The sequence below is a fragment of the Oryzias latipes genome, chromosome 21 (genome assembly GCF_053564925.1).
Source record: "Oryzias latipes strain Hd-rR chromosome 21, Olatipes_Hd-rR_3.1".
Taxonomy (NCBI): Eukaryota; Metazoa; Chordata; class Actinopteri; order Beloniformes; family Adrianichthyidae; genus Oryzias; species Oryzias latipes.
Genome location: NC_136257.1, coordinates 6,662,942 through 6,686,226, shown reverse-complemented (window position 1 = coordinate 6,686,226; position 23,285 = coordinate 6,662,942). Strand labels below are relative to the sequence as shown.

General features: G+C 39.4%; 1 protein-coding gene across 5 annotated transcripts in view; it reads left to right on the top strand.

Moving 5' to 3' along the window:
• plekhm3 (pleckstrin homology domain containing, family M, member 3) overlaps positions 1–22,758 on the top strand; it is a 43,250-nt gene extending 20,492 nt beyond the window's left edge. For 4 of the 5 annotated variants that reach the window (XM_011489277.4, XM_023950732.2, XM_078939681.1 and 1 more), the window contains 5 exons: positions 3,812–3,957; positions 4,148–4,341; positions 9,081–9,144; positions 15,974–16,131; positions 18,525–22,758. In XM_011489277.4, coding sequence (XP_011487579.1) covers positions 3,812–3,957; positions 4,148–4,341; positions 9,081–9,144; positions 15,974–16,131; positions 18,525–18,687 — 725 coding nt within the window. In that variant the 3' untranslated portion in view covers positions 18,688–22,758. The remainder of the gene's footprint in view (positions 1–3,811; positions 3,958–4,147; positions 4,342–9,080; positions 9,145–15,973; positions 16,132–18,524) is intronic. The other variant, XR_013652789.1, reaches the window with a different exon arrangement.
• Positions 22,759–23,285: the final 527 nt, after the last annotated feature.

Sequence of the window (23,285 nt, the reverse complement as noted above, 5' to 3'; positions counted from 1 at the left end):
TTCACAATATTGCTAAAACCAGTGCTACTGGTTCTGTGACATAGCTTTTATGACCTACAGCTGACAGGAAGAGTTGTTCCTTCTGAAAGCACCTCCATCCTTTCCTCCATGCTGTTTTTTTTTTTTGTTTTTTCCCTAGCTCATCTGCATTGTGTGGTTTCAGAGCAGGCCCGTTTACCCAGAGCTCCCTTTTCAGATACCCAATGGTTGTGAGATCTAGGCTTTCCGAGCTCCACTCCGGGACCTTCATTCAGTTGTCCTTCAGAAAGTTTTCGACAAATTACGTTGGAACTGTAATTTGTAATTAACTGGGTTTAAATTGCAGCTTCCTGGCCTGGTCCAACCTTTTCTGTTTTGCTGTCGTTTACACTTTTTTAGGCTCACAGACATGTTTATGTTTAGTTTTAATGTCTTAAAATGCCGACCATTTTGAAGGTCACCATAATAACGAACCCTTCCAACATTCTACTTTTTTTTTTAAATCAGTACTGGTAGAACCAATCCAACAAAAACAGAAGAACTTTACAGGCCTCTAGGGTTCATCTTTTGTCCTCCGTGACTCTGGTGTCTCAGATCTCGCCCTGATTGAGCATCTGTAGGACATGCCTGAACAGGCCGTAAACACAGAGGTTGCAAACCAAAAGCTCCGCTGCCTGCTTACTGCTAGATGATGCAGGACAACCCCAAACATCAATCAGTACGTCAAATCAAAGCCTTTTATTCGTTGTAATGTTGAGGTTGATAAACCACCAGGATGAACACGGCAAAAAAAAACCAAAGTTAAAATAAAGTTGTAGTCATGGGAGTGAAATGTTGATTTGAACTTTTTTAAATTTAACTTACTGGAATCAATAGCAGGTTTTTTATTTTGAAAATAATAGTTTTGCATCTTGTTTTTTAGGGCTTTTTTTAGTCTTTGCATCTCCCAGTTTAGATCAGGGTTGATCTTGATATACACAGAGAAGGAGGGTCTGAGGGCAGAGATGCCCAGTTTAGTTTAGCAATCAGCTGTAGTTTTGTATAACTGATTTGTACAATTACTTTTGAACATTGAGACAACTGTGTTGTAATATTGGGCTATATAAATAAAACTGAATTGAATATTTCTATGTTGTTTTTCTCTGATAAAAAAGGTTTTTATCTTTAGGGACTGATTAGACTATTATGTGTGCGTGGGCTCAGACGTCAGACCATAGTCCTTGAGTAGGTTAACTTCTCTTTACTGTCATCCTTTTTATCTTTTTTTATGCATATCTTGTTCATCGTCCCGTCTCTCCTCCCATCTCTGAGATCTTTTTCTTCTCTCTATGTTCCAATGCTGGATTACCCAGATAAACACGCCAACACATCCAGCAACTTCCTTTTTCTGCCTTTTTTTCAGTGGACCTTTCATATTTAGGGGGGGGAAAAAGGGGGAGTGGTTCTCATGTGGACCATGCTGAGTGTTTGCTGATTTCCTCTTAGATGGTGTGGATAAGAGACACCTGTTGCAGCGCTTCAGCGCTCAGCTGTTTGGGTGGGTGTGTGATCACAGCTCAGGTCCGGGTGTTTGGGGGAAGAATGAACTTTAAAGGCTTGAAAGACAAAGCTGAGTGGGGAAGCTATCAGGCTGAATAGAGCAAAGGATCTGTTGGTCTTTTAGATCTACAAAGCTTGTTCTTATTGAATGCTGCCGTGTTGTGACTATGAGAAAACCCAAGACACTGTTTTCAAACGATTTCTTCAGGGAAAAGAGGCAGATATGTTTAAGGGGAAGAGGATGGAGGATGTTGTAAACATCAAATGTCAGAAGAAATCGCAGTTTGGACATCAGCATACTGGATTCTTACTTTGACATAAGACAATAAAATCAGAATTAACCAGAATAAAAATAAACTCAATGTAAACAGTTTCTGATAATGTGTCTATTTTGATGTTATTTTTTTTATTTATTTTTGGCTTCCTCTTAAAAAAGTACTTATAGCTTCTGAGACTATCATAATTAATCGTGACGTATTGGTTAACTTACACTCATCGCATCCTTCTCATATTAATACGCCACTCGAAAATTAAAGGCCCTTCCTTGTATTTGGAAAAACCACCTTAGCCTAACTGTGCCAGGATAAGTTTTGTTTTTAAGTTTGCAAAAATGTGTCTTTAAATAGTTTCTTTTCAGGTAATAAATATATATAGGATTGCTTTTTTCTTTTAAGTGGGAGTATTTGAAGGCTCTAAAATACTCTAGTACCTGCAAACTGTTTTGGTGAAACTACCAAAATCTGATGGTAGTTTTTGTTTGAATACTTACTTTACTTAAAAAGCTGACTTAAAAAATGATATATATTTATCGCATTTTAATTAAGATGATTAAAAAATATGTCCAAATTATATATCTTCCATACAAATCCCAAGTTTTGTTTAGGTTTTTCTTGTATTGTTTTTTTTTTTTTTTTTTTGTAACCGTTATTTAACCCCCCCCCCCCCCCCCTTCAAATTCCCCCCCAAAAAAGTTTTTTTAACAGAATTTTCAAATATAGGGATCAATACATGAAGATCTTATGCAACTCTCTGTTCATCTTTACAAATTTACTGTTTTCAGGAAACAGTAGGATAATAGAGTAAAATAGAAAAAAAAACTATTCATCCCCTAAAGAAGAAATTACCTAGTTAACCCAGCAATTAAAAATAGCCAATAGACAATACATAACACAAAAAATACATTTTAAAATTTAACATCAATAATAATTATTGTCCAGTGTCTGAGAGGTGTGTAGAGTCTAATATCTGACAGGAAGAAAGCTCTGTGAAAGCGCTCCTTCCTGCTTCGAATTGTTAAAATGAAGGAGCTCCTCAGTGCACCCATGGTCTCATGCAGAGGAAGATGATGATGAAGAGGACTGTCAATAATGGAGTCCAGTTTCTGTAACATCCTCTCCTCGGCCACCACAGTTGCAGACTTTGGGGGACGTCCCAGAATGCAGCAGGATCTCCACACCAGTTGTTGATCCTCTTCCTGTTAGTGTCATAATTGCCATAATTAGACACTAACATGATTCTAGACATTTTTTTTAAATAGTTTTTAAGCTAAAAAAGTTAGTTTTATTAATAATTTGACAAGAACAGCTTTATTCTGTCACAATAAAACCTCAACTTGGTAAATATAAATACAAATGGCTAATGTATAGTAGGCATTGTTTGTCTGTGTTCAGTGTTTGTGGTAATTGCACAGCTTTTTTAACAAGTTGTGTTTCAATTGTCCTATATCTGAAAAAATAAAATGAATCCTGCCAATTTATGAGTATATTGTTAGATAAAATCTGTCTCATGGTCACTCCTCGTTGCTAAACTTTGTTTTCGTTTTTATTTTCCTGCAATGTAAAATATTTATATCATTGTAGATTCTTCTTACATCATTGTTTTAGTAAGTATCTCTCTCATTTCTAATGAATGAGTTTGAATTTTCTTGGATATTATTTTTCATCCTAAAGGTTTTGCTGGTGGGATTGTTCTGTATAAACCATTATTCAATGCTGAGGCTGTCTGTGATTGCCATTAGGTTTAGTTAGTCAGATAATTGCAGCATTTAGAAAATTTGAATAGAAGCAAAAAAAATAGTTCTGGAAGCATATACTCTATTTTAACCTCAAGAGTGGAGTTTTATTTCCTTTAAATTAACTATTTAATTATAATGATAAGTTTCAATTGTTAATACTGATGCCCAAACTGAACCCTGCTATACATGGTTTTACTCATTTTTTTCTCTGGTAACACGAAGAAAAATTGGTCTCAATTGAGTAACGTACAATACCAAACGCTTCTCCATTTTATTCAGGTTGTCAGCATCCGATTGGTCTATCCAGAGGGAAAGCCAAAGTGTGTTGCTACAGCGGCTGGTACTACTGCCAGAGCTGCCATCAGGACAACTCCTTCCTCATCCCTGCACGCCTTCTGCACAACTGGGACACCACGAAACACAAGGTGTGGAGACCAACACGTCCACGATTTTAACCTTTTCTTTTTGTGAAGTGGTCTTAAAGGAATAATGTGGTTTTATCTGAAAATAAAAGTTTCACAATAAGAGCTCCTGGAGATTGCGAGATCACTCAAAACTGAACAAATAATGGGGCTTGTGGCAAAAGCGTTATGTTCTTCCCTTGTTCTATGTCAGGTATCTGAACAGGCCAAGGAGTTCCTGGAGTTTGTGTATGAAGAGCCACTGCTGGACGTGCATCAGCTCAACCCCTGCCTGTACCAGCACTGTGAGCCTCTCAGCATCGTGTTGCGTCTCCGTCAGCAGCTCCAGTCACTGCGGGCCTACCTGTTCAGCTGCCGAGCAACCATCGCTGAAGACCTCAGACGGAGGTATGAAGAAACCTTTGGGTTTCCTCATTACGTTCCTATTTTAATTTAGAGGAGAACAATAGTACAGAAAATGTAATGACACACATTATTGCCTGTTGATTTTAGAAACAAGAATTCTTCTACATTGTAGTTTCTGTCTTTTTTTTTTTTTCCTGATCTTTCTGCATGAGTCATTGGTCCATTTCAGGGGTGTAGACTATGTTAAGGTGTTTTGACTCTTTGGGATAGGTAGCATAATTAGGAAACATTATTTACATCTATTTCTATGCTGATAAGACCCAAATGTATTTGTTTATAAAACACGATCAAACTAAACCAGTTTTTGAAACTTCAGGCTCATCTTTGAGATAAAAAGGCGAAAAGGACATAATTTATTTTCCTTTCACAGTACTTTTGCAAGTTTTACTATCTGACCACATGGGTATTTACTAAAGCCTGAACTACTCAAACTACTATGATATACTTGGATTTTCTGCTAAAGTACTAAAAGGTACCGCCGTGTTGGGGAACGCCTTTGTTAGTCTTTGTAGCATATAAAGCTTTATGTTTCTATTTGACTTGTTTTTGGTTAATTCTCCACCAAACTAAGCCTACAACTTTATTTTAGGAGTAAATTTGTATTCAATTAACAGATTTTAAACCACTACATGAAAATTCTAATGTTTCTTCATTGATTTTGTTTTCTAAAAGATTTTTTATTGACTGTAATACTTTTTACAATAAATGTTCATAAAGGGTATTTTGAAGTTTACATTATTTGATTGGTTTGGTAAAAAGCCCTTTGGATGTGTTCTATTCGAACAAAACTGTATAAAGAAGATAACTGTCGTGATCTCAAAACGAGACAGACCCAGATGCTGGAACCCGGAAGGAAACATGAGAGTGATGACGTAAGTTAAAGAGTTTATTTTCCTGGATGGTGATCCGATGGTGAATATGGTGGCAGAGTTCAGGCAATGCGACGTAAGACGTTGAACGAGAGTCTTGGTTGGGGGTCGTGGCTTGGCTGGAGGGTTTTGCTGTGGCGTGGCTGGAGGTCTTGGCGTGGACAGGAGTTGTGGAGTAGTAGACGAGGATGGATCTGCTCTGGAGACATACCTCAGGTGAACACTCGTGATGAACTTTCCTGTTGACGAGGCGTAAGGATAAAGTTAGCGAGAGGCAAAACTTCATGAGCAAGAATATACATGAGCGACCAGACTAAGCATCATAAGGGCTGGCGATGAATGCTGGATCTCCCTAAGAAGGCTGTAGGTTGATGAGTTGAGTGTTCATAGCTGGTGATGGAAGCAGAGCAGAGAGGGGAGGGGTAGGAGAGACTGCCAGAGGCACCATGACAATAACTCCTGGTTAAATCAATAAATAGTTAAAAGACTAGTTTCCAATCATTTTTTTAATATATTTCTACACTTAAAAATAGTCTGGAACAGCGAACATCTATGATAAATCTCAGATCAAATGTTCCATGAACATTTAAGGAAATTCTGAAGCTTGTTTAAGTTTATGGCTGTGGGGGCTGTGGGGGGGCCTTATTTAAGGTCCCCCCGCAGCCTTGTTATTTATTTAAGTTAACAGTATTTAGTGGTTTTGTGATCTAGTTTTGTTATTGTTCCTGATCAAAATCATAAAATCTAGCAGCTCTAATCTTTTTTGAAAACGTCTTTGTAATCATTTATGTTAAATTAAGGGTCTCTCTAAAAGAACTTCCCAAAACAAACCTAATAAGACTTTAGTAAAGATGATTTTAAAGTTATAATAAAATCAGATTTCTCTAAAGCTGTCTAATTCACATAATTCCATAATGCAGACTCTTGATTCGGTCTCTGTGTGAGGACGTTCATGTGTTTACCTTTGGTTTCCTCGCATTCCATTCTTGTGTGTACATTGTTGGTGTAAAGACGGATGTCTGTGTGTACGTGCTGCTGTTTGTGGTGGTTGGAGGGGACCACACACGCCCACACACACCCTAAAAGCCCGGTCTGCATGCTGAAAGATGCCTCTTGCCCCCATCCAGGTCACTAATAGATTTGGATCTTTCAGAACTTTTCAAAGTAGAAAGATTTAGCTCCAGATTTGTTGTTCAACACTTTGAATGTTGGTTGTATTATTAGGCACACACCCCTATTATATTATCAGATATAAAGACTCCATAAAGTTAATAAAAAAAGGTTAATTTGGTTTGTTTTTTGGTATTTAGATGGAAAGTTAATTTTTCTTCTTTTTCAATTATAAACAGCAGCCTAGAAACATCACTATGCATGTCAAAACAGAAATTTGTATTCATTAATATTTTAGAGGGTGCAGTTATCTATATTATTAGTGAATTTCTCAATAAACCAAAACATCATTCCTTTTATTTCTTACATTTTGCACTAGATTTGACAAGAGGTGTAAAACATTACTTCTGCTTTCCTGTATTTACGTATCCTGCATGTGCGTTTCCTGTTAAGTTGCTGATTTTCAGAATAACAGACATCCACGTTTGATTTCTATTCATTTTAGAAGTTTTTTTTGTTTTAAACAACAACAGCAGGAATAGTTGGGATTTCTTAAAGAAATGGCATGTTGGTCACCGTGGGTTACAAATCAAAGCGGCTGCGTTTACTTCACTCCCATTAGCTCATGCTTCCACTTCCAAACACTGCAGGATGGATGAGGGCCATGGAGGTAAAACCTTCCTGAAGTCATCCGTCTGCTTTCGGGGTGGAACCACCTTCAGGAGAAGAATCCGCCCAAGAATTGTCTTCTGCAGATCAGCTGATGCTAAATTTTTAATGTACAAACTATTACAATTTAAAAATATTACAATTTATTCCACTGTATTTGGTTTTAAACTCCATGTTTTTGATTATAACTCATTGATAACAAATGCAAATGATGTCACAGCTGCATTGAGTCATCAGAAATGGCAACAACGCCATTTTTTTCTTCTCTAAATAACTTCAAACAGATCTTTGGCAGTTTTCTGATAAACATGTTTCCTAAACAGCCTTTCACTGCTCACCAATTCCTTTTGCTAGAGCAGAAAGAAAGGAAAGTTTAGATGCTAAACCATCGGTGCTGTAACCACTAATCCACCTCTCTGTCGTGTTTACAGAAGACATTTGGTGAGACTTTCAGTGGCCAAGAAAATCAAAGAAAAGAAAATCCTCATGTGAAGGCTTTGGAAATGATGATTAAGCAGCAAAGCAGTTGGAGTCCTGCATGTTTTCTGCATTCATTCTAGATTGTAACAGATTTGTTTTTTAAATTTACTTCTAGATCTATTTGAAGCACTTAAACAATTTGAATAAAATCTTAATTAATAAAAGGCATTTTACTCATTTAGAAAAGTCTAAAAGACGGTTGTTTACCTTTCAGTATATCCCTTCAGCGATTCACTGATTCGCACTGGTGGTTTAGCAGAGGCTCTTCTAGTATTTTATCCAGGCTGGGGACCGGCACAGGGGGCCCGTAACACTAGGGCTACATAGTTAGGCAGTGGACTTTAAACCCACTCACACCCAAATACACCCAGGGAATCGAACCCTGATTTCCAATGTGCCAGTGCTGCACTTAACCAACTGAAAAGTGTAAACAAATATTAATAGTTAAATTGGCTTGTCACTTATTAATAGAGCGATAGATAGAAGAATAAAAGACACAAGATTTGACTGTGAAATCCTAGAGCTAAAATACCGTATTTATAAATCTAAAAGTTTACATCTAAGCCTTAAATATAATCTTAGTCATTGGGGTGGAATCCTTTTTAAAGTCCACATTTTCGACTAAAGTTGAATGTCCAAGGAGGCCAAAGCCAGAAACACTAAACCCAGTCAACTTTTACTCTATTTTATTACTAATGTAATGTTTATCCCATTTATATTCTGAGAACAGAATGTATGTCTCAATTCCAAATTAGAAGTCACCTATGGGACAATGTTTTTTAGCTTACAGGACAACTTAGTGGTTGTTTGAATGGAACTGAAAATCAGTGGTGATTTAAAGGAGCAGAAAAACTAATAAAGGTTTATTTGCTTTTCTATTAAATGAATGAGTTTGTAAGGATTATCTTGTTGGCCAACTGTAAACAAATGCCCATTTTTAGCCGTGGACCCTCCTTTGGTACATATTACAACAGCTTTGGTACACGTCTGATTTAGGATGTAGAATTTAAGATTATCAAGCGGTTGGAATTTGTTTACATTGGTTTTCAAATCTGTGTCTGCAACTTATAATCAAATCACTTTAAGGGTGTGTTGGGTTGACAGGACCGTATTTATCTGTTGTCTGGTGATTGCTGCAACGGTAACCGTTGGTAACCGAGCAAAGAGGGTGACTTTTATCAGGGCTGCTGATGACTGTGATCTGGATTAGACTCGTACCCTTGTCCTTGTGCTCGAGTGACACTCATCACAGCTGTGGATGGGATTCACCCTGGTGCCGTGCTCTCCTCTGATCCAAGACGAGGCACATGGACACCCGCTCTATCATCCTGAAGACATTTTTAGACCTAATGGAATCCCAAAAGCTCCTCAACAACTTTTACCAATGCGTGTCGTCCCAACCAGAACCCACTAATTCTGGTCCCAGCATCTGTTTGAAGTCATGAACAAAACCCACAAGTTCCTCATTCAGGAAAGTTTGAGCAGGCGTTTGTCTGCAAAGCATTTTAAAGTAGGAGAAGCAGAAGAATGCCGGTTGGTTGTGTGTGTTTTTAAGGCGCTTGTTGTGTAATCTGTACCTGTTTGTGTTTACAGGATTTTTCCCAGGGAATACCTGTTACAGCACATTCACCTGTACTCCCTGGCTGACCTGCAGCAGGTAAACACACATGGAAACAAACAAACACAATCCTGTCTGAGTTTTTCAGTAAAACCAAAGATTCGTTTCTTCTATTTGGTCGTTGTTAGATTTTATCACAAATTATGTAAACTTTACGTGGATTAAGATTTTTAAACTCAGATTTGTGAATATCTAAGTAGCAGTTTGTACTTATTAAAACCTATTAAAGGAAGCAAATTTACCATAACACCTAAACATATATGTTAATCCATATAGAAGGTGCTCCGAATAATAAGCCACAATGTGTTTTTTTTGATTAAACACTTTAAGTGCTTTATAGTGTCGAAAATACAGTAAAGTGTTCCTTCGCCATGTTTTGGTCCTCCTTTTTTATTCTCTCTGTTTTGCTGTTTTTTTTTCCCAGTGTAACTTTGCATGTTTTTTTTTAACAGCGCACTGTGTTCTGCGTCCTGATTGGCCGTTGGTCTTGTCAATCAACCTTTTTCTTGCCATTACTGCTGCGCAGAGACGCTGCACGTGCAGCTGGCCAGTTGTGTTCAGTAAATCTTTGATCGTGAGCAGATTTTTGTTTTCATTTGGATAAAACTGGACCTATTTCCCAATGAAAGTTTGAACTTTGAGAGTTTAAAGAAGAGAAAAAAGTGTGAAAATGTCCATGTCTGTCTGAGAAAACATCTGTAATCTTACTCTGAGTGTTACACCAATGAGGGGTTACAGTAACCACCACGATAAACAAGGGAAAAATAACTTTTAAGCAAAGTGCAGTATATTTTTAAGGGAAAAAATCCTGATAGTCCAAATACAAAGAAGTCAAGGAATGTTTGAAAATTCAAAAATCGTGTCATTTATAAATCAGCTTTAAGATGTTGAATTGTCTTTTAATGAGAGTTTTTGACAAAAATCCACAGCATTATTCAGAACTGTCCCTCAAGTTAAGGGAGGTCTTATAATTTTACACTATTTAAACACAAAAAAAAACTTAAATTAACATTCAGTTAGGGAGTTATTTGCCAAAGCTCTGAAAGTGTGTCCCTTCATCGGGGCTCTAATGTGTGGCAGTAATTTCAAGTAAAGGACAAAAGAGGAAAACATTTTGTAGCAAAGGTGGGAAAGATTCATAAAAGAATAAGGGGAATTCAACCCGGCCTCGGCCATTCACTATCAAGCTGTCAAACCCGCGTTGGGCGGCGGGGGGGTTGGAGAAAAGCAACTACAAATGGCTGAAAAGTTCCTTTGTTTGTCATTATGTTCATTATGTTGTACTCTGCCCCTTTTTTTCTTTCATCCCAGCCTGACTCGGGGCTCGGCCTCAGACTCTCACGCTGAAAGAGACTGGACCCTCCTCCTCCTCCTCCACTCCCACACTCTGTGTCTTTCTGCTTCACTAATTGGTCACATTCAGAATCAACAGGCAGAAAAACAAAGCGTGACATCCCTCCATTCTTCCCAACATGCCCTCGGCCTCACACACGCTCAGCAAACATGCGTGCCTGGTGTGTCTCTGCTAAACCTTTACAACAGCGTTGCAAACCACAAAACTAGAGATTGGGCTCTAAATCCAACAATAGATTTGAATCCTGCCTTTGGAGGAGTCCTCTCGCCTCCCTGTCCTCCTCCTCCTCCCCCCCTCCTCCTCTCTCTGGGAGATTCTCGAGTACTTCGCCTCCTAATTGGTTTTCCATATTAACAAGCTTGTTTCTTTTCTTTCTCCTCCTGAATAAAATGATGCACTTCATCAGCGTGGCTTTTATTGTTCCAGCTCAGAGGTCAGCGAGAGCCGGGCTCCTCCGGCGAAAGCCCGGACACCACTCGTCTTTTTAGCTCCTCACAAACAGCCTCCGCCCATGCCCCCCCATTAGGAAGCGGTTTATTTAGTAGAAGCCATATGTGTTTGTCTAAGGACGCTCTGCCCTTTTTCCCTCTGCTGACTTAGACCATGGTTTCTATGGGTTTTTTTGTGCGAGAGGCGTTTATGTGCACACCGACACCGTGGCATTCCCTTTCTGCCAGGCATTCCTCCGCTCTCACACATGTCCAGGCCGCATGGAGACCTCTTGAGGAAGGGTTCCAGGTTCTCACAGACCTTCATCATAAAACAAGACCCAAGCCATGCAGCTAACAGTGAAGATTCAAATAAGAGTGCAGGATTCTTTCTCTTCTGCTTTAAAACTGAAAATTTTTGTCTTGATGTGTATTTTAAATGTAGAAAAAAACAATAAGTACCTATGAAGGACATAGAAAAGGTAATAATCCTCCTTCTTGATTCATATAACAGAAAAAAAGCTCCTGTTTTAGTGACAAATTCTAGCTTCAACCAGAGCTCCTCACACGGAGTGTGTGTTAAAGACAAGTGTGTTATCCCAACTTTCCAGCCATGTAATCCCAGCTGGCTTCTTGTGTTCTCCTCATTGGTGCTGAGGGTGATAGTTTGTGTGTGTGTGTGTGTGTGTGTATGTGTATGTGTGTGTGTGAGGGTGTGTGTGTGTGTGTGATGGTGGGGGGTACCAACGGCTGTTAAAAAGCAGTTTTGGAGGATTAGGAGCTTTTGAAAGACAAAGACTCTGCATGCAGTGAAGGAGGAGGTTGAGTTGGCGGCAGAGGAGTTTAGGAGGACGCCTGAAGGGGGAGGAGTTTAAGTGTGTGCGTGGAGGAGGAGCTGGACAGTGTGTGTATGTTTAGGCAGGGTTTTCAGCAAAAGAAAAAGAGGGTCAGACATGCGAAGAGTTGCTCTGCACACTATTCAATGTCCGGTTTGTGAATACTTAGTAAATGTTTGTATTTATAATTCACACATTAGCAGTAGTGTGGTGTTGGATGGTATTGGGGCATCAACTGCTGGTTTCTTCATTAGAGTGGAAGAAAAAGGTCAATCCTGTCTGATAAAGAAAAGAAACCATATTTGATCAGAAATTGATCAGAAACAGGAATTCCCCATTTAGAACAAATGTTTCACGTGATTCAATCTGTTTAAATAATAAAACAGATGAGTACAATAAAGTTTTAGACATTCAAAACAATAAGCTAATCCTTTTAAATGTTTGAAAACCGACAAAAATTGATATGAATATTTAATTGTTTTTTTTATCTTTTTCCGTTTTTGCTTTAATAAAGAGTATTTCTTCGGGAAATTAACTTTTGTGAAGGAAATTCAAACTCTTTAAGAAGAAGAAAAAACTGTTGCCAAATAAACATAAATCTAATATTAAGATAAGATATTGATATAAAAGTGAGAACAGGGAAAAGTGCAAAAGTGAGCGGAGTTCCAAAATGTGCAAGTATACAAATACAAAAATGTGCAAAAATAGAAAAAGGTAAAAAAGTAAGAACTTATGTACACTATTACGATATATGTTATGCCTAATAATAATAATAATAATTCTGTAACTGCATCATTTACAAAAACCTCAAAAACAACTACCCAATGACAGCTTTATCAAAAATAAATGTTTAGTTGCATACAAGTCACTTTTAGTCTTTACTGTCAAGTTTGTCTCAAAAGTCAAGTCATTGATTGTATTTTTATTGGGACTTATTATGAAACTTTAGATGTTTCCTTTTGACCAAACTGTGTCTTCGGTTTGACTCTAAAGTGCTGCAAGCCGAGAAAGAAAGAAAGAAATGACTTATGATCAAATTTTAACCCCTTAAGTCAAGATCCAAAGTAAACGGTTTTTATTCCAGACAATAGGTTATCTTTTATATGCAGACCTGGCTTAACAATTCACTCAAAAAGACCTTATTTTAAGATTGTAGATTAAACTAGATTATAAACCTATTTTCCTTGATGACATAATTTTGTTTTTTGTTAGAAGATTCTTTACTTATGGTCACAAAATCCATAGTTTATACCCAAATAAAACAGTGTTGTGTTTTTGGTGTTTGTAACATGTTCTTGTGGCTGAGTTCTTAAATTTTTTTTTTTATCAGACACGGTTTGTTTTTGTCAAACATGTTTCGGTGGAATACCTTCGTCCCCCGGACGACTCTAGTTGGGGGTGTGAGCGGCTGTAAGCTAGCTGGAGAGCTTGAAAATGGAGAGCTCAGTCTTGGGCGATGGGAAGGGGCGGTCGGGGCTTCTCTGTGCCAAGAGAGAGAAAGATTTCTTATAAACCACAGCAGCTCTCAGAAACTATGTCCTAGACAAAGACACAGGTTTTTGGATTTTGTCTACAAACGACATAATCAGAGTTGGGACCACTGGGAATGCTTTTAAAATCGATCAAAAGATGATTAGAGTGGGTGATAAAAAAACTTAAACTTGAACATCTCTATATGGAGGCTGTTTGGTTTATTTCTGCTCCACGCCGAGCAGCCATTGAGGCTCTGGCAGATATACTGACCTGCTACGACTCCCAAGACAGCCATTGGCGTTTGGCTTCACTGTTCCTGTTCATGTTGGAGGCTGTAACCGCAATGTCTGCCTCAATGTGTCCCTGCTGGTCTGCCCTACTTTCCTATGGTTGATGAGATGGTCAGTGAGGATTTATAGAGGCAGTAAGACTGTTATGTCGGAAGACATTTTTTTTTTTTATCATTATAGGTTTGTTCCAAAATCTTCATTCCGCATTTATTTACATGCGGGAAGCTGAATTTAAACGACCCCCCCCCCCCCCCTTAATGTCACCTTTTACCCATTTATTTCCGCCACCCCACATCCATCCCTTCAAATTTGTTTGGCCTCCCTTTGCCGCCGTCCCTCTGGAGAACCAGTTAGTCACCGGAGCGGTGCTGCCACTCGGTTGACTCTGCCCAGTCCAATTATGGGGGCCTTAATTACTGAGCCTGTCAGCCCCCATCAGGAGAGCCATTCGTCTCGTGGGCTGGGCTGGCCGGGACTGTGTCTGGGTTTGGGGGGGGGGGCATGTATGTCTCTGCCACGCACCCCCCTGGACATCTACAGAACCCCTCAGTTATATGAAAAGTTTTTTTTTTTATAAAGTTTTGGGGTTCCGTGTTGCGTTACAAAGCGTGGGTGGTGACCGATTCTGGCTGTGCTTCGTGCCCTTCAGTGTCCTACCATCTCCAGGTCCTCCTCTTCATCTGTGTGTGGGGGTTCTTCCTCCTCTCTCCTCTTCACATCCTCCTCTTGTCCTCTCCTTGTCTAGCAAACAGCATGAAGGAGGCTGTAATTGGGAGATCCAGAGCCCTCCCAGGTGGAACCACTTGTATCTGAATACAGCCTCTTGGCTCTCTCTCTCCAGATCTCATGCTTGTTGGATCTCTCTCACTCTTTTTTTTATTGAAGTTTTGTTTTCAGATTCTGCTGTCTTCTCTCACTCTTACGTTTCTGCCGGCTCTATTTTTCTTCCTAACGTGACAGAATTTTTTTCCGTTTCTCTTCTCTTGTCAGTGCAGTTGTCCACAGTCTGCTGCAACAGTACAACTCCACCCCCACCCGGTGGCCCCCCACAGCCTTGTTGTCTTCTCTTCCAGTTTGCTCTCCTGGTTGCAGTTTGATCCCTGTTGCTTTTTTTGTGTTTTGTTTTTCATAATTGCACCGATGATCACACACGATCATCTGTGTACGATCCAAAAGTTCTTCTCTCCACAAACCCAAAGGGACTCTTCCTTTTTACATCTTCCTGTTCTGTCCATGCATCTTCGGCCTGGTGAGCTTGTGGTTGGTAGGGATGTCCTTTCATATGCCTTTGTCACAACCGTTGGGGTGAATACGGCTGTCTTAGGGCAAAAAAGAGACAAACCTGTACTAGGCGCCTAGGTGGCCCACAGGAAAAAGCTAGGTCGTAGTTAGCCTGGTGAGCCCGTACAGCGAAAATATTCATGTCCTTTTTTTTATTTCTATGGGCATGCTGCGGGTAACATGTCGTAGCGTACACTTGACACGTAAGTAGGCCTGCACAATAAATTGCAAATGTATCGTTATCGCGATATCAAGCTGTGCAGTACGCATCAGAAAAGTCATCGGAAAATACAATAAATGGTTCCCTTAAATGTGCTAAAACAATCTTATGGCAGCTTGAAGTATTTAACCAATCAATGAAATCCCTTTATGCATTTGACCAGACTGATGGACGTTGTTGACCAATCAGATGAAGCCCTTTTGTGCTTGATGTTCGCCTCCTATGTAGATGATGATCATTTGGGTTATAATTTTTAAACTATTGCAGTGAAATAGAAATGATGTCTTGTTGATGATGGTTGTTTTGCTATTTGTTCATGTATCGCAATTTATATCATCATCGCAATATTGATCACCAATATCGCAGGTTTTCCTCATATCGCGCAGCCCTACACGTAAGGGTGAGATGCAGATTGTCTTTTTCCTTTCTTTTTTTTACTTTTGAAGGATGTTCATTTATAAAGAAACATTTTGCTCAAAACTCAGTGGAAGACAGACGTTGTGCGTATGCTGGAGCTCCTTCCTTTAGGCGTTTTTTTCTCACACTGTTTGATCTTTAGAGTGAACCTGGATTTGGTCCTTCAGTTCAACAGGACTGGTCAGATTCTGTCAGCTGCTGTCTAATAGAGGAAATATATTGATTGCTCTATTAAAATGTCTTTTTGCAGAAATGAAATGGGCTAATTCATTAACCAGGATCACAGTGTGTCAAACTGAAATGATGCAAATCGTAGGAAGTTGGTGATCCTAAAGGGAGAAGAAAATGTTGCAACTTATTATCATTTTTAGAGAACTGCTGGAATTTTTTGTTCTGAAAATGTTCTTTAATTGTCCTATTCTAATCTAATTAATGACCACAATAATCTGACTTTTTTTTGTTTATTTTTTTTTCTGGGTTTTTAATTTGAATCCATTTCACTGATAACATCTGGGGGCATCTTTGCTTAACTTGCCCCTCACTTAAACGCTTCTCTCCTCCTCCTTAAGGTCATCGATGGGAAGCTAGCTCCCTTCTTGACCAAGGTCATCAAGTTCGCCAGCGCTCACGTGTTCAGCTGCAGCTTGTGTCGGGAGAAAGGCTTCATCTGCGAGCTCTGCCACGACGGCCAGGTCATCTACCCCTTCCAGGAGAACGCCACCCGAAGGTACTCAGCCTTGTCTCGCCATCTCAAGGAACTGAGATTTAAGGCAACGTTTCAGCTCTTTGGCAGTCCGTGCAATACAATGAAACAGAATTTAATTCTAAAAAAAAAATCCAAAACAAAGAAATCTGATCTTAAATCGGATCTTTTGCGGAGCGACCTAAGTCCACGCAGACACGCCACACTTCAACTCTTCTGCATTGATCATAACATGCATACTTATCAAGTTGATGTTTTTCTTTCTTTTGACCTTCATCATCCAATGGGAAGCGCATACACTGTAAAAGCAGACCCAATAGAAATTACACTAAAAATTCCAACTCCATTGACAGATTTTATTTAAAAAAGCAGAAAAAATATGTCAATGGGGTTTAAAAAAAAGACTCCCCAAAAAAATCTTATGTTAAGAGAAAGTTTTAATAGACTTCTAATAGAAAGTTAGTGATCATAAAGTGAGAAGGAAATGTTGGACCTGTTCTCCAAAACTATGATTATTTAGCTGTTGAAAAACTTTGGTAAGATCATTTTTCTTGCAAGACACAAAATAAGACCTTTTTTTTTTGAAGCAGGGCTTCTTTTTTTCTTACTTTCTGAAGATTCCGTTTTTGCAGTGCACTCATGAATATGTGCAGCAAGAATGCAGTTTTTGTTTTTTGAGTGGCACGAACAGAAGATCTTCCTAACTGCATAGCTGTTCTCTGATTCTCAGGAACAAAACCGGTAACATTTTATCAAAAACGTTCAGCTGTAGATATTATCCACACTAACAACGGCAGGAAAAGAAAGTAGGCTAAAGAAGGATAAAATGCAAAACATTGAGTTTCTTTGGTACGTTTGCTCATGAAGAGGTGAAGCCTGATGAGACGACCCTTTGTTGTCTCACAACCAGAGTACGTGACACTTACAGCAGCAAGAATGAGCCTGCTGTTTGTTAACAACACTAACTGACAGGTTGTGTGTGTGTTGTGTGTGTGTGTGTGTGTGAGGATTTTCTTACATTGTCCAGAAGTCGTTTGTACATCACTGAAAAGTGACAGTGGAGAGATAGGAGCTGATCTGGACCTGCTGAGCTGTGATCTCTCATAAACACACACACACACACACACACAACAACCAGCTGTTGAGTTGTCTTGTGAGTCATAAAGAAGAGGAAGGTGTGAACTGATAACAGCTGCAGCTTCTGGACACTTCTGACTGCCCATAACAATGCAGCAATAATAGAAAATGTTTCGTTTTTCAAGGTTCAGATTGATTATTATTATATATTTTCTTGCAGCAATAACTTTGGGAACTCTCTTAAAGACTCCCTTTAATGAAAACTGTGTTTTGGTGTTCAGTGTTCTGGAATGCTTCAACCAGAATGATGGAGGACATTTACAAAAAAAACTGAGCTGAAAAAATTGCATTTCCGATCACTTCTTTATTCCAATCATTGTGAATCAGTAGCAGACAGAAAAATGCTGTCTAAAAACAAAAAAGCTTATTATGGACCAACAATAGACAAGCCACACACAAGGTTTTTTTGATTTTGGCTAACACGGTATAATCATAAATAAAATGCCACTGGGAACGCTTTTAAAATAGATCAAAAGATGATTGGAGTGGATCTTTAACATTTAAGTGTATTTGTGGTTTCTTCATATTTCCTGGCGGGATGTTTTTCTTCGTCCTCAGTGATTGGCTCGTCTTCGATTTAGTCGTTTTATTTTCCTGTCTATGTTTTCTCGGTTGAATGAGGAGTCGATCTGCGTTCACGTTGGAGTGAATCGCACCAGTTCACTGTGAAAGAGTTTCACACGGGGAACGACCCCGAAAACAGCCCAGCAGGACAACAGAATGGTAGGGTGGTAGGACAGTTTCTGTCTCACCACAGGACAAACAAAGTTAGTAAAACTTTATCAGTTTTGAAATGAAGTTCAGTCGGTCATAAAGTAGCAGCACAGGTGGAAACAGGCTGACATCATAGCTCAGTTGGGATGTTTAGAAGTCGCACGTTCAGGTGCCGTCATTAAACTTGTGACATCACAAGTTCACGCAAAGATAAATCAGAATCAGAAATACTTTATTGATCCCACACATGGGAAATTTGTTTGTCACCATAGCAACTGACAGCAGAGGGAAAAAAAAGACCTTATCCATGAACCATTTAAGGGGTTTTATTTCAAAAAAGTTCAACTCCCTCTTCTTGACTAGGACTTCCTGTCCGTTTGGCGTTTGCAACGACTCAAGCGGACCAGCTCACCGTATAGAAGCCTCAGTACAGACTCACAACTCTTCTTTAAATGCAATTTGATTGAATTAAGTGTAAAACAAAAACGGCATAGGACAGGCACTAACGTTCGCCTTTGCGCTGTAGAGTTGTCACTCAACAGACTTTTGCGTGTCTGTGCTTCCAGCTGCGACCTCTGCGGCGCCGTTTTCCACACAGAGTGTCGGCAGAAAGCTCAGCCGTGTCCTCGCTGCGTCCGAAGAGAGCTGCACCACAAGAGGCCGTCGTCCTTCTGGTCGCCTGACGACGACAGCCCCGACTGCTTCCACCTGCCCTACCAGAACACCTGAGAACGGACGGGACGCCGCCGCCACCGCCTCCTTCGACAGAACGCCCGCCGTTGTCGTCCGTCTGCAGGTCAGAGCGCTCCATCCTGCCGTGGTGCTCTGGTGTTCTGAGCCCCTTCAGCTCCTGCGTCAGGGGCAACAGAAGTCCCCCCTCCCCACCTTCACGCACAAACCCTCACGTAACGTACGCCGCACACGAGAAAAGACGACGCTGTAAACAACACGGATTCATTGGAAGGTCTACTTTAGTCTTAATCTGATTTTCTTTGTCTTTTTTTGCCACAGGAAAACAAAATATTTGACCAATTTGGCAACTTGTTTACAAAAGCACAAGAAATGCTGCTTTATATGTGCAGAAACGATCAACCTGAGCCGACAGCTACATTTCTTTGTTTGTTAAAGTTCTGATGAATAAAATGAAAATAAAGCTTTGCAGGAAAAGGTTCTTTAAAGCATTTACCTAAAGCATTAAAGTTTATTAAACATTAGAGGCTACATTTTGTGTCTTGAAGCAAAATCAGGTTTTCTAATAAATCATGAAGGTGTTCTGCATAATCTGTGTTAAAAAGGGAAAAAAAAAACATTTCAATGATGAGATTTTAGGATTTTTAGTTGTATGTAAAAAATTAATCTTGTTTTTGTTCATTTGTCTGCAGTTTTATTGTAATAAACCCAAAAGCTACTCAAACAAACATAAAAAATGGTGATTTTGCTTTTTAACCATAGGGAGAAGGTGTCTCCCTAAAGAAAACAAATTCTTTAGTTGTTGTTTTTTTCTCTTTTCAGTTCACTTTTGACATTAAACTCCAGGATCACAAGTTTTGAATTTTTCATTTCCAGACTCTAAACTTCTTTTCCCTTTCCCTCCAAATATTTAGCATGTCGATGTAAATAAAAGATTTGTATCATTTCTCCCTCCATGACCGTGTAAGAAGCAAAGCCTTTTTTAATCTAAAAAGGGACTTTGTGGCTACTACTGTATGATACAAAGGCGCAATAATCTCCTGCAACCCCGTTCTCTTGTTGTTGCCTTCCCCTCCCAGGTAATCCCCTTCTTCCCTCTTGTGCTTTATTCCTGCAGAAACTGTAAGACATAATGTCACCTTTAGCTTTTAGCATCTCTATGCAACCTAGACGGCCTTTAGAATCCACTGTTTCCTGTCAGAAAAACAGCTTTTCTTACATTTATTTCCTCCCCACTTCTTAGTTCTGCAGTTGTCCAAAGCTTCTGTTCAACCTTGGCTTATTTTTTACATTGTCTTTGTTTTTTGTTTCAGTTTAAGTTAAAAATCTTAAAAGAACAAAAAATAGAATAACTGTTTTATTTATTTATATTTGAGCATTCGAAGTTGCACTTTCTGATTTTTAAGCTTAAAAAAATCGACAACCAGGAGAAAAGGTTCATGGTTTGCAGCTTTAACTGGAAAAAAAAATGTTATGAACCAGAAATGTGTTGTTTCCTCCCATATTTTTTTTCTACAAACAAACTTGAGCTTCTATATTATTGTTACCCTTTGTTTGAATATTTTTCAGCATCTCTAAAGTTAATTTAGCTGCAGGTTGAAACCCATGAAAAAAGGATTTTCTAACACAGACTGACACTTGTGTTTAAGAAGCATGCGGAGAAACTATAGACTGAAGCTGAATAGAGGATTTAGTTTAGAGTGCTGCTATAAAAGGGCACGGATGTGTTTTTATTTCCTAAAAGTTGCAGCTAAATCTTTTTGCTGAAAGTATTCTCTTACATGACGGTTTCCACTGGTGTTCTGTCCCGTGTGATGTGGAGCCCAGCACATTTCAGGGATCTTTGTTTTTATTGTCACACAAACCAGAGTCTCCTCATCTTCAGGAAAAGAACATCCGTCCATCCATCTTTGGATCCTGTCCAATCCCTTTCAGGCCTCGTCCACATCGCCCTCGGGAACGCGCGCTCAGGCGGCCGCCCCCAAATGAAAATGTAAATGTGTCATTTCGGGCTCCCGCGTTCAGAACTCTGCTGTTTAACCCTAGAGCACTGTCGCTTGGTGATTTTCGCCCAAGCAAAACTATTGACATGAATTTCAAAATGTTGCGTGTGGAGGAGTCTGTGCCTTCACCAGGGAAGTCTCAGTTGTCCCAGGAACAGGTGGACCAAAGACCAAGTTTCTAGTCTCATTTTATTATTTTTTAGAAATTTCTGTTCTCAAATTCCAAATATTTCAGTAATTTTTGAGCAAGTTTTTAGAAACTTCCTGGGTTGTTTTTTTTTTTTCTTTTCATCTTGTTACACATACCAGTTTGTAAATAAAAGAAAACCACTATAATTTATCATGTGTTGTCATGGTTTGATCTATTCTTTTTTTTTATGACAAGTACTTTTTGTTTGGGTACATCATATGAGATACAAATTACCCGGCAAAAGTGATGGAGTAACTTTTTATAGCAAAAGTGTTCTAGGGTTAAGACAGTTTTTGAGCTTTACGCACAATAATCGCAGCCATTGAAAGTTCGGACTTCGGAGTCCCTGATTGGTCGGACTTCGACCAATCAGGGACTCTGATTTAGTAGTGATCCATGCATGGCGTCCCTTTAGTTCACAGAAGTTCCAACCGTTGGAAGATTGCTCACAGTGTCAATGACTGCGGTTTGGACGGAATTCTATGACAGCGACTCTTTCATATATCGGAATAGAGCTGTGAAAGAAAAAGCCTGGAGAAAGATTCACGACATTTGCAACACTTTGACATTTCGTACCAAGCCTCTTCCAGCCGTAGGAGGTGGAGGTGCGCTAGCAAACTGTAGAAAAAGAAGAAGAAAACTAAATGCACCTTTAAGATCCCGTGTTTGGTGCGTTCTTCTAAAACGACATCACACCCAGATTGATATCTGGTTTGGTTTATTTTGAATGACAGATATGACAGATAATAAAATCCCCATTTTCAGCATCTCAGAAAGCAGGAAGGAACAAAATCCTGCTTAGGAAATGAAACCAGCATTTCTATTCAGCCTGGGGTTCTGCTGACCTTTGACTTCATAAAACACAGTGGCAGTTGTCATTTCTTCTCCAACTGTTTCCATCTCATTGGACCTCCAGCCTCCTGGAGGTCCAGCGACCGGCTTGTGTCACGACGAGCTCTGGTGTCCCGTCCTTCTTGGTTAGGAGGTTCATCATCCCAGTTGCTGTTAAATCCTCTCTTCTCTGGGATTTCGAGGTGATCTCATGTCCGTTAAAGGTCCAGGAGATCAGTGGCGGTGGTTTGAATGACCTCACTCGTGTAAAAGTCTTCAAGCTGTTTTTCTGAGATGCTGAGTTTCAAGTTTTGGCCGTCATTGTAAAATATAATCATCAGAAGCCAATGAAATCATACAAAATATAGAAAAGAAAAACTTCTATGGTGAGAATCGGTGAAAAGTCAACAGTTAGTTCTCTGAAATGATCCTGTGAAGGAAGAGTGTCCTGCTTTGTGTGGCTGTAACTCAACACAGCATAAAGATGTCCGATTGGTCAAAATAACCCCTCAAAACTGTGGAAGTGACATCTAAATGAATCTTAAAGTGCTGGGCTCTGCAGCTTGTTTTAATGTAGCCAAAGATGCTCTAATGTGGCATCTGCTCATCCATTTTATTTCTATGTTCCTGTTTTGCTCTGATTGTTTACTGACACAACTTGAAAAAGTCCTGTTGTGCGTTCTTTCTTTCTCGTATTTAAGTTCTGTAAAAGCACTGATCGGGATCATCTCCATGACGACTTCTTCTAATGAAGGATTTTGGAATAAAAAATGGGACGACGCATTTGTTTTGACGTAGATTTTATGCGCCAACGTGTTTTTCGGCGTCCGGAGGGTCACCACGGACAAAGATATTGTACAGTATTTAAGCAGAACGGCTGGACTTCAACCTTTTTGTCCTGCACTTCTAAAACTTTTTACTGGTCGAGAAGTGTTTTATTTTGCTTTCTTTGCAGCCAAACTCTTATGCAAGTAAGAGAGAGTCATTTTATTGTCGGTGGTTTTTAATCTAATCAGCTCTACTTATGTCTGTTTTTGTTCAGATCGACCCAAAAGCCTCTGATGCCAATAAAGATAAACTTCTTAACTCTGGAGTGTCTGAGTCTTGCTTGGAGGATTATTCATGCGGCTTTTGTTTGATTGATTGTTTCGTGAGTGGAACTTTCTGGAAATAATACCTTGAAACACTGAGATGAGCTACATTTTGCTGTCAGGTGAATTCTTCTGTATTCAGTTCAGAACATTTGAAATGTTTTTTTTTTATTTGGCTTGGTATAACAGCGAATCTCTGCAAAGGAGAAAAAAACCAAACATCAAGAGCTTATCCCTTGTGCTATCTTGTGGGGTCAAAATGACCCCACCCGTATCCCTACCATGATAAAGGTGGAAAGGATTTTGTGTAATCCATGGACACCAGTGAAGATCACAAATCATTGAAGAAAAAAGGTTCAGCGCACTGTCTAGTGGGGTCCAGATGACCCCACTCCCAGCGTTAACGTGCCTCCGAGGGGTCATCTGGACCCCACAAGGTAGCACAAGGGTTGTCAATGCAGGAAAGACTTTCAAAAGTCTTTGCTTTAAAGACAAGTATCTCAGTTTGAAAGTTTACTTTTT